The sequence below is a fragment of the Colias croceus genome, chromosome 6 (assembly GCF_905220415.1).
Source record: "Colias croceus chromosome 6, ilColCroc2.1".
Classification (NCBI taxonomy): Eukaryota; Metazoa; Arthropoda; class Insecta; order Lepidoptera; family Pieridae; genus Colias; species Colias croceus.
Genome location: NC_059542.1, coordinates 11,235,651 through 11,248,456, shown reverse-complemented (window position 1 = coordinate 11,248,456; position 12,806 = coordinate 11,235,651). Strand labels below are relative to the sequence as shown.

The 12,806-nt window shown below is 31.7% G+C and overlaps 1 protein-coding gene across 2 annotated transcripts in view; it reads right to left on the bottom strand.

Moving 5' to 3' along the window:
- LOC123692208 (glutamate receptor-interacting protein 1) overlaps positions 1-12,806 on the bottom strand; it is a 204,395-nt gene that overhangs the window by 49,533 nt on the left and 142,056 nt on the right. The window contains exon 1 of one of the 2 annotated variants that reach the window (XM_045636911.1): positions 2,433-2,562. The exons of the other annotated variant lie outside the window; for it this stretch is intronic. Within the exon in view, the coding sequence (XP_045492867.1) occupies positions 2,433-2,514 (82 nt within the window). The 5' untranslated portion in view covers positions 2,515-2,562. Of the gene's footprint in view, positions 1-2,432; positions 2,563-12,806 lie in introns of those variants that run through there. 2 annotated transcript variants of the gene reach the window in all.

The following is a 12,806-nucleotide window of genomic DNA, read 5'->3' as shown; positions in this document are numbered from 1 at the left end:
GTACATTCGTAACTAGGATAGTTATATGGCATTGTCAGGATTATCTTCATTATTACACACGGTTGCCATGGCAACGCTCTGACTCCCGCATATACGTTTAGTTAATCCTAAGTTCAACAAAGCACTTGATTAAGCTGAGTTTATCCAACCTTCTTTGATCTTTCGCGAGGGTAGGGTATGATTTAGGGGTAGAATACATTCTTTAATACATAAAGGCGAGATTTCAATATATTTTTGTGTAATCACCTTTATTTGGTGAGACGTTGCCACAATGTGTTGAGCATTTTGAACCACGCATGTAGAAAAGCTTTCTTTCTTATTGTTACTAGATTATTGGTAAATGTTTAATGTTAAATTTTGGTAAAGTTACTGTGTTAGTTCTATATTAAGATACTCTACATCTTTTAATTTTGTTTCCATTTAAAACGTATCAAGGTTAAACTTTTATATAATATTAAAAATGCCTTAATTTGTATAATAAATTACACAACTCAATTTTATACATAATATTCTTAGATTACAAAATAAAAGACAGATGGAGCGTTGCCGAACTAAACCGAATAATTTATCGTCATTTTCAATAAAGCTATGTGTGCTGTCATTTCGCCGCTGCAGTGTACGTACACGGTGCTTCTGTGTGCGTGTAATGTTGCCAGATATTGAAAAATTTCCCAAATTTTTCCCCGACTACGCAAAAAAGAGGGTTATGTTTTTCGAGTTTATGGATGTATGTATAATGTTTCATTGCAATGATCTGAATTATTATGTTAGTGGCGGTAGTGACGTAGGCTATATACATAAATGAGAAGTCGAGTTTTAATTTTTATTTAAATTCTTTTATTACATAAAGTACCTGCCTACTAAAGTTATATTATATGGACGAAAAAATTGTATTCAATTTTTTATTAAATAAATTACATAAAAAAAGTTTCAGTATTAACTATAATAATTATATTATTTTTTATTTTTCATAATATATGAATACGAATAGCGGTAGTTTTTAGTCGAGAATACGGGACACTTTATTTTCATCATATCCATCATAGAGTTCACATAAATTAAATCGCTAGCGAAAACGACTATGACGTTTTTAAGCTTTATAAAAGTAACAAAATAATGTATTATGCTTATTAAAATAATCTAATAATTATCATGAACCTTTAGTGCACTATACAAATAATCACATTCACGATCGAAAAATCCAACAGCATTACCCTGAAGATCCTTTAACCATTTTACCGTTTTACCAATAAAAATGGCAAATTCATTTTCAAAATACTGGCAACATACGTTGAAGTTTTGTATTCCTTCATATCTGTAAAATTATTATTTGTATAAAGAAATAAATCAGCCAAATAATCTACAGAAAACCTGTGAAACGATGTTTCATCTTTTTTTTTGTTTTCGGGAACAAATTTTACAGCGTTTTATTATCACAAGACAGCATTTTTTTACTAAAATTGCAAACCCTTTTTGACGTATTGCATGACACTATATGCGCTATAGCACTGGTGCAGCGACGTATTTGTTTTTGATTTCGTATTTTCTTTGACAAGGGCGACGGGCGATTGTCATGCTCCATCTGTACTTTATTTTGTAATCTAAGATAATATTGTTTTAAATAAATAACCCATCAAATATATACTCTACCTTTCCACACATAAAAACAAAAATAAAAAGAACGGAAACATGACGAGCGGTTGTTGATAAGTTCAAGAATAACAAAAATATTTGTGCCAAGAGAGATATCCGTTTTGTTTCATCTGTGTCTGTTGCTCAACTTATTAAGTTAAAAATATACATTACTGTTACATAGTATTACCTACATAGAAAATAGTATCCCTACTAATATTATAAATGCGAAAGTAACTCTGTCTGTCTGTTTCGCTTTCCCGCTTAAACCTCTCAACCGATTTTGATTAAATTTGGCACAGTCAATCTTTAGACCCTGAGAAAGAACATAGGCTACCTTTTATTGCGAAATATGTACCACGGGAAAAGCCGGGGCGGACCGTTAGTTTCTTATAATTTTTCATTTAGAATGGTTTTGTAGAGCTTTCTTGAATTATTATAAGTTCTAAGCTATTATCAATATAATTATAGGATTTATTTTTTTAGGTTTTTCGCTAATAATGTAACCTCAATCGCTTATATTAACCGTACATTTATAATGTACATAAAATTATATACATTACATATTTTATATGAGCTCTATGTTACATATTATGTACATAGAGCTTTTCATTTTCCACAATTATTAGTACGTAAGCATAGATAATATAATACTAGGCTAGCTCGAGTGGCATAGTAAATAATTAAAAATCCTAGTATATAATCAAGATTGCAAAAAAGTAATGCAGTTAATGTCATTACATACAACCGTAAATACACTTTTGTTTACAAATGTTTATTTATTACACAGTATAACTTACGTCGATGCTTCGGAGTTTTAGGAGGCTTCGATTTAACACCATAACAATACACATCTCTCTGTTTCACTTTAAAATTGAACATTTCACATCACAATCCCGTCGGCCATGTTGCATACGTGCGCACGCGTCTACGAACGTCAGACTTGTGTTATATATAGCTTTTATAAATACTCAGAGTTTTTTAATAGTGGGACGAGTGTTTGGGTTGTAGTTTTGTAAGGTGGAGAAATGAATGGTGAATCTGTTATTTATCTGTCTGTATTCTGTTGTTGCGGTACTAGCTTTTATAAGTCATCTAGCTTACCGCCCGCGGCCTCGCTGGCTTTGTCTAAAACCTAATAAATTATATACTAAAACCTTCCTTTGAATCACGCTATCTATTAAAAAAACAGCATAAAAATCCGTTGCGTAGTTTTAAAGATTTAAGCATACAAAGGGACAGAAAGCGACTTTGTTTAATACTATTTAGTGATGAATGTATGAGAAAATAGCGTTGCTATCTGTGGCTATGTGATATATCTAACTATTCAATGTAAATTAATACATAGTTTAAAACATAGTTGCTTTAATATGTATGCTTAAATCTTTTTTTTTTAATAGATAGAGTGATTCCAGAGGAAGGTTTTAGTATATAATTTATTAGGTAATGTCACGGCGAAGCCGCGGGCGGTAAGCTAGTTTATTATAAACGATTCGTCGTCAACTTTGTTTACATACACTTCAAATGTAGCGTGGCAGCTTTTCCTAATAATTTTATTTTTACCGAATTAACATGCCTGAGCTATGGAAACTGTGCCATTCTCTAAGTTTAAATCTATGTCCGTATCAAGTTATACGTAGGTATTCAATATCCATCACTTTAGACGGAAAACAAAAACATTCCCTGGCAGACATTTTCGTATATATAAAATTTATCATCGATAACCTTTTAAAAAAGTAATCCTAAATAAACCAAACCCTTCTTAACGTAATTGCATTTCTAACCCCTTATATTACAACTAAACAAGCCCTTATCCTAGTTATTAGTTAGTAAAAAGCCGTGCGTTTTATCAGGTAAAATATACAAGTTAGTATGTACCACTATAAAAGCACTATTATGCTAAAAGTTGGTTTTAAACGCGGCCGCCATTCCGTGGAACAAGTTTGTACAATGTTCACTGTTCAGTGTTACTAATTACAAGTTCATCTCACGCTAGTGAACGTTATTGTAACTAATTTTGAGTAAATATGATACTTACTGAAACACCCGGTTTTTGAGTGGTAAAGTTTTGATTATTTTTGATGTGGTGCAGTCAAATTTAAGTTTATAAATTATATTATTTAAAAAGTTTATTGCAATGTGTGTACTCAATTTATATTAAGATTAATATAATTATCTATTTATATATAAAAAAAAACGAGTAAGGAGAGAAGAGTATGTAAAAACATCAATTATTATAATTAATATACTTACGTAACCATTAATTATTTAAATGTATTATCCTGCTTTTATGGGTAACTAGCTTTCCACCCGCAGCTTCGCCCGCGCAGTCAAAGAAAAACCCGCATATTTCCCGTTCCTGTGGAATTTCCGGGATAAAACCTTATCTATTTCCCGGGGTAAAAAGTAGCCTATGTCCTTTCTCGGGTATCAAAATATCTCTATACCAAACATGCAGATTGGTTCAGGAGTTCAGGCATGATTGAGTAACAGACAGACAGAGTTACTTTCGCATTTATAATATTATAGTATGGATTAAAATGGTTTATTTCTATATTATGTATAATAAATATACATAATATAATAACATTCTTTTTTACATTTTCAACAAACATTGAACACATAATCATCTAACTTGACGGTAACAGAGCACCGCAGACATGTTTATTTAACAAGATTTATTTAACCCTAGAACACTAACCTTATTTTTCAACGTTTAATACTAACCTTCGTCGTTTCGACTACGCTGTTTATTGGAGGGGATTTAGGGGTTTAATTAAAAAAATATATTTGTAGTTATGTCTTTATTTTTAGGACAAGGTATTAATCTACATATAAAAATATAAAAATATTTATTTTAACATAGTTTTAATTCAAACAGTCATCAAAATGAGATCACAGTTTACACGCTTTATGAACATTCTTAATTTTTTTGAAAAATTCCGTACAAATAATATATACCTCTAAATTGCTCGAAATAAAGTATTACTTACAAAAATAATATCTGGAAAATTAATTAAAAATATAATTTTGATAATAGCTTAGGATCTAAAACATTTGTGACACACATCAAGTTTGTGTTCCCCACACAACGATTTTTGCACCTAGTGCACCTATTTTTAGGTCTACCTTTGCTTTACGGAGGGACATAATATAGCATATATGTTTATTTTAGTTTGCTATGGAGGCACATTAGCAGCATTACTTTGCTCAGTCTCATTTATAACTTTCACATTATTTATTTCTGGCATGTTTAAAATTTATGTAATTGAGTCCCAAAGAGTATCAGTAATGTCACCAGTAATTATACCTGAAAAACATTGAAGAGGATCTAAAATATCTCGAAAAAAGCGTCACACACAGGTCCACGTGCTATGTATCTATGTTCTTTGAAGGTCTTCTGCTTTGTGGCCTTGACTGTTGTGATGACCATAATATGTGTTTGTCTTTCCCAAGAAGAATGGTATGCGATGGTCTTGTAATCGCTAGGGTCAGCTGAAGTGCTAGGTATCTCATCTTCAATAGAACGTGGGGAGATGTATTACTACTTGCCTCATAATCTTGATCTGGAAATTGCTCTTTATTTACAGTAGAAACTTCATCATCACCCTCCGTTTCATGCCTCTTCAGCCTCAATGTGGTCTTCAGGCTCTCTCGCAGATGAATTTTCCTCATCGCTTTCAACTTCTAAAACTAACATATGAATCGTATCTAAAAATAAAATAATAGGCACCATTATAAAACATAAAATAACGTAATTTTAACTTAACTAAATAGTACGAAAAGTTACGTTAATACTAACCTTCGTCGATGTGACGAGCCATGGCTGCTGGAACACCGCGTGTGGACCTTCCACGCACAAAGCACTACCGTCCATCGCAAGCGCAACGGGTTGGCTGAGATTAGCTGAAGTCAGAAAACCATACGGTCGCACGCGTAAAAGTTATAGCGATTTTTTTGGTGACGCGTCGTCGAATCGACGAAGGGTAGTAATCTAGGGTTAACGAAAGGAAACGTAATAAAATCTCATAAGCTGTACAAAGAAACAGACATTGTTTACGTTTTGTTGTTCTAATGAAGATAACGTAATATACAGAGTTTCTTTATGATAGAGAACTATTTAGTTGTAAACGAATTTCATATTCGAATCGAAAATTGATAAATTACTTTTGGTCTGGAGCTAGCTGTAAATAGAAACCTATTTAATACTGCAGATTACAATTAGAATATAATATATTCTAATTGTAATTTAATATATTCTAATTGTAATTGACTTAATCAACTGTAAGTCTTTACAAAAATTAATTGTTCGTAAGAAAGTTGGTACTAACAATAAATTTTGTAAATACATTCTAATACAACTAAATAAAGAAAAGAGTCAGAAGTGAAACTTCTTTGGTATGATTACAAGATACAAAAATTTTCGCCTTAAAACATGACGTGACAGTATTGCCATGAAGCGACCTTGAAATTTTACACTCTACGCAACTAAAGAAATTTCACTTCAATAATAATATAAGAGTAAAAATATTAAAAACTAAGTTCACAATATTCTTCCTGTAAAAACCTGAACCTTTGAAGAAGTCCTCGTGATTAAGCACTGCACCATCTGTAATTTTCTTCACTCCATGAACTCCAACGCTCAACGTCAACTTAATTCAAAATTATTTCCATGAACTTCGACATAACAGACTTTGTTAACGTTAAAGTCATTTCCGTCCAAGTTTTTAATATAAAATTTAACTGGACCGTCGATTGGGGAAGTTTTGAAATAACGGTGGGAAATTCTCGCAAGTTTAATGTATTTAGAAATATGAGTTGACGGTTTTAAAATGCAATTTATGGTAACTAGTTGAGAAACGCCCCTGTAGTGAATTAAGATGGATCATTAGGGTGGTAGGTACAATAATTCAATCAATTAGTCACATAAATATTGCAAATTGATTTCTTGGAACTTTTTATACATTGTTGTCTTAAAATTTGATTAACCGTGTATATTAGTAGCTCACATATTATAACGATTATTATCAATAAAATATTTAAAAATAAGTGTAGATAGTGTGATGATAGATATTAGTGTCTGAAAAAAGAGAAAATTAGAGAGATTTTTAGATAGTTTGATACATCTTACAAAGCTATTACTAATCATTAAATAATTATAAGAAAATATATTTTGTTAGAGTTTACAAGCTTTCTCAAACCCAATCCTGCCCACACACAAACTAAAGCCCTACACTAAAAATCAAATTTTCAATTATATTTCAAGAAAATACCTACCCACTGGAAACCAGATTAAACTCGGATTAAAATTATTTATTGAACTAGACATCTTTAAGTAGCGCTTATGAATAGATATATAATTTAATATTACTAAAACTCATTTTATAACAACAATGTATTATGAGCGAATCTCTATATAAAATGTATTTTTTGCGATTTTTTTATGAAAACATGGACAAAACAGTACGTAGCAACTTGTGAATTAACTAACTTATACTAACTATACTTATACAAATAATTAGCAATCTCAACACACTTAAGAGATAAAAATAAAAGGAAACATTTATAACAGTGACTGTATTCCTCTTAATCCCTAATTAAGGAAAAAGGACAGGAAGTTTTGTAGCCAGGACTATATTTATTATTTCTATTGTTACAATTTAGTATATATTCGTACCGGAAAACGTGAGTAAATGAGATAAGGCGATCATTAATTTATAAAAAAGAGACATCACACTGAATAGAAAACATACATTTAAAATCTAAGTGAAAGAAGTTGTGTATTTAACTTTGGGATTAAAATGAACCCACGAAACTGGGATTTGAAGCCCAGATGAGTAACAATTTCATAAAACAGTATTAATTCTATAGTACAGGAAAGTGATGTGCTAAAAATTTAATTTCGTTCAAAACAATACTGTTAAAGGACATCATGGAATTTAAAAGCAATTTCGTATTTGAAATCAAATGAATCTAATAAGTATTTGCTATGAATTATTTTATGCTTTTAAATCCATTATGGTATCTACGATACACTTAACGACATCAAAGTAGCGGTCCAACATAAGGTTTCTATACTCATATTATTTGGGTCACACACATTGATATTAGTCAGTAAAATGTTTCAATGATGTGCATCGTACAACCTACTGACTTCCAGTTATGTTACGTTTGCCGTACAATAAATATTTTAATAAAATGTATCTAGATCTATTAAATTACCTAATAGCGTGAAATAATCGCTTGAATTCAAGAAAGTTGTCTACTAAGTTGATATGTCATCAAAGATGTCACTTGAACATAAACTTTAAGGTGCATCTTTTTATTTGTCACGTCTTTAAAAATTGTGATATCTCATTCATAATAATTAGGTAGATGTTACTCATTTATACATATAAGAAGCAGACGCAGATTCTCTAGTATTGTAATTCATATCTCGCCGCTTTAAGCACTAACACTAAACTCATAGTCATTTAAAGATCCGGCTCGAAGGACCATCATAAAAATGTACTGTACTCACAATAAAAGCAGTTGTAAATAGATAAAAGTGCAGACTTACAAAAAAATGTACAATAGGGGAGCGCTTGGCCACAATCTCAGATCGGTAAGCTGAGATGTGGCCTAAGATGGAGCGCGCTTACCTAGAATGTACATGTTCACTCTCCTCTTGAAGACCTCCATATTGTTCTCATCGGGGAACTTATGAATATTAACAAAAATATTGTTAAGACTTCCACTTGGCAACTGTGGCTTGGACTTACAGACTACTCAATCTATTTTCGCCTATTTCCTGTGTGATTCACGCAGGGCTCTGGTTATTTAAATTGTATTTCATGTTTCACAAATCAACTTGACCGACTTTTGTGTAATGATCTTGATTTTTTAATAATGAGCATAAATCATATGTTATTTACAAGATATATTTTTTTAATGAACAGATTTGCGTAGAAGTGTTTTTATGAATATTCAATTATAGGTTTTGTGCCAAAAGTTACATTGTTATATTTTTACGTTTATGTGTCTCTTTGTTACGCAAAAGTTATGTTAACAGCTTAATATTTCACTCCTTTAATTAATTAATGATTAGGTATTAAGGCGCCATACTAATTACGGAAAAATCTAAATGCCAGACCATTGTACCGTGAAACGGCCATCTCTATAAGCTATGTAGTTGAAAATACGACCAAACTATACGCCCAAACTATACGACCGGAATGGTCCACGGATACGGGCGGCATTAAGTACGTAATTAAACTCTACCACACGTCCGGCTATTTGACCTCTGAAGCTGAGAGACGGTCCAGAGCGGAATATACGGGGCGGTATTGTGTACGGGAGAGACGCGTTTCTTGTTTAAAATTTGATGCTAACTCAGAATATTTCGTTTGGTGTTATGTAGATGTTAATTAGAAATGTTTTTAAAAATGTAGAGTTTATAATATTGCATGTTATCAGTAATAATAAATTCTAAAAGAAGTCTACTGAAATAAATAAGTGTATTACTTTTTAGTTCCAATATCTGTATAGAGTGATAGATACAACATTTGTAATAATATCGTGTGAACAAAAAAAATTAATCTGTTGGAACAATATTCATTAAATAGTTTTATTTATCCATTACCTTTAACTGGGTTCCAATTATTACCACCGCTCTATCATTCATCTACTCTACCAGCTCGCCACTATTCAACTCCCGTATGTTTCCACCCGTACGATACCTGCCAACCCGGCATAATGTTACACCAACCGCGACTACAGGTCTTGTGTTACGAGTAATGAATACCTTTATAGCGGTATCAACTATGTGCCTATAAGTGAAACGCTCCTAATGGTCTCTGAATTTGACTAAGTTTAATTGACTCGGGCTGAAGTGTTTTTGCGACGAATTCTCTTTATTTTGCTAGTTATAATATAATGAAGTAAGTTATAGGTGATGTATGTTGAGTGTATCGTGGTGAAGTTGTACTAATCCATACTAATATTATAAATGCGAAAGTAACTCTGTCTGTCTGTCTGTTACTCAATCACGCCTTAACTACTGAACCAATTTGCATGAAATTTGGTATAGAGATATTTTGATACCCGAGAAAGGACATAGGCTACCTTTTATTGCGAAATATGTACCACGGGTGAAGCCGGGGTGGACTAGTATACCATAAAATAGGTACATGATATTATTTTGTGTGTTTGTTTTTAATCTAGATGTAACAATGATTTCTTGAGGAACTAAACCTTGAACATCATTATTTATTAATATTGAAATAAATATCATTGTATTCTAACATTAGAAGGTCATCGGTACCCGTAATACAGACTATAGTCTAGTACGGGACCATCGTTTTTGTATATTTTGTAATTGAGGTTGTGAAATAAAGATATTTTTATTTTATTTTATTTAAAAAAAATATTAAAATTGCTTTAGCTGCAAAGATATCGAACGTTTCACAACCAAGTCAGCAACAGACTGAAAGGTTTTGACGGTTAATAAATAAAGTAGAGCTTAAAATAATAAATCTATTTCACAATTGAGCCAATAGAAGTCTCTTTTAGGCGTGATTATCAGCATTCCCACCATCCAATGATATTTTATAAGTTTTCAGTAGAATTATAAACGTTTATTTGTTCATTTGCTGTTCTGTTAAAAGGCAGCAAAGTATAACACTCATATTTGCTAACGAAGAAAGCGTCATATCAAGTAAAAAAGCATGGGAATCATTAAAATAAGCTTAGTTAATCTTTATCGAGTAAAAAAAAATGTGTGCGTGTACTAGTGTACACACGTAAGAAGTGAAACTTCTTTATGACCTTATTTTTCAAAAAATAATTTAATTTAAGCAACTTTACAGAAATACATCGAATCACGCGTGGTAGGGATGAGAAAAAGATGGCGCGTAACGGAAAAATGTCACGCGTAACGAAAAACACTAATTTTTTTTCCAACCCCGATAAAGAAAAACTTCAAAAACGTATGTATCTTTCTGTGCACTAATTAATAACAGCAAAAGCGTTTCTGTAAACAGATAAAAAGTAAACAAAACACCCTTACCTGAATGCACTCGTAACCTACATGCACGAGCCCTCGACCATGTTAATTGTTTTTGTATTGTAGCAGTAATTAGCGGCCCTCTTAGGCAGCCTAGATTTCAAAGGACAAGCAATAAGCTTCCACTTTACCTAACAATGCCTCTGTCTAGAAGTATATTGATACTTAAGTGGATAACCGGTTCTGTAGGTTAAAAATAGTTCTTTGTCAGTGGAACTTTTTCAGTTTGTCTGAGCGTCGCGAGAGTCGTCAAGAGTTGCTTTGTGAAGTTTGCATGCTATTTGTATGGCAAACTACAATGTTGTACTTTAAAGCATGTTCAGCGAAAAATGAAATAGTTTGACATGTGTGCGATAGTAAAAGGTCTACTTTATCTTGGACTAGCTTACCGCTTTGTCTAAAACCTAATAAATTATATACTAAAACCTTCCTCTTGAATCACTCTATCTATTAAAAACCGCATCCAAATCCGTTGCGTAGTTTTAAAGATTTAAGCATACAAACGGACATAGGGACATAGAAAGCGACTTTGTTTTTAACCGACTTCAAAAAAAAGGAGGAGGTTATCAATTCGGCCGGTATATTTTTTTTTTTTTTTTTTTTTATGTATGTACACCGATTACTCCGAGGTTTCTGAACCGATTTACGTGATTCTTTTTTTGTTCGATGCAGGATGGTGTCGAATTGGTCCCATAAAAATTTTATTCGGCTAGGCCCAGTAGTTTTTATTTTATGAGCATTTTTGTCTGTACTCGATGACTTAATTGGAATGTAGCAAGTAACTTTGATTCACTTCCCGGTAACCGATTGAGCTGAAATTTTGTATAAGTGTGTAAATTGGATAGCGATGAAAAATTATCATGACATAGAGCTGATTTGATGATGGAATCGGAAGGTGGCCATAGGAACTCAGTAATATATTGACTCAACTTTATCGAGTTTGGGCTCGTTTGATTCGTGTTGAAAATTACACTAAAAAGTATTAAATAAAATTAACTGCGTTAAAAACAACCGACTTCAAAAACGGAAAAGTAAAAAATAAAAAAGATTTGATATTATTAATTACTACATATTATTTAGATGTGCTATTTATTAAATAGGTTTGAAGTCGGTGCCAAACACTAAGCACTTAGTATTAAGCCCGTGCACCGACATCAAACCTATTTAATAAATAGCACATCTAAATAATATGTAGTAATTAATAATATCAAATCTTTTTTATTTTTTACTTTTCCGTTTTTGAAGTCGGTTGTTTTTAACGCAGTTAATTTTATATACTATGTAGTGAAGTGATCATCTTTAAATGCCTGTAATTATTAATTAAGGTATCAGCATCACTAACTGCGTAGTTTTACAGAGTCTAATTAATGTTTCAAAATGTTTTCAGAATTGTTGAACTATAGAGAAACAATATTAATAGGAATTTCCGAGTTAAATTCATAGTTTTACTATAAACTAATTGTTTTGTTTACGAAATAGAACACAGCTTGAGTAACCAACATATCAAATATTGTTGGAAATTTAGAATTAGGAGAAATAATGTACTTTTGTTTATAAAGTTTGTATCTTTGTTATTCAATGAAAATTAATATTTTGAACAGATTTTGATGGAACTTGACTTAAAAATAATAATGGTAAGTAAAATACGTAGAATTGTACAAGTCAATGAGCTCTATGACAACAATATACTGGTTCAAAAAGACATAATTTGCACTTTTGGACAGAATAGTTCGTTAGTTCGAGCAGCCTATTCCTGCTCTCACCAACAATATTTAGCATAGTTCGTTATTACGGTTAGTAATTATACCTCAATTATAAACTATAACTTGTAAAATTAATTATGAAACTCGTACTCAATGTTGGAGGTTGTAAATCACTGAACTATCAGACAAGTTTAATTAACTCTTAGCTTCACGGTATTGAACTTAATATTCGAAGATGATGATGTTTATGAATTCTGTATAATATAAGGTATGTTGAAATCTTGTCGCCTAAAAAGATTTTAACGGATTTTAATCGCGATTTATTCATATATTATTATCCCGCCGTTTTGCACACTTTGCAGCGAGCGTATAGAAATCCAATAAAATCTAATTAATGTATGTATATTATGTTGACATCTTGTCGCCCT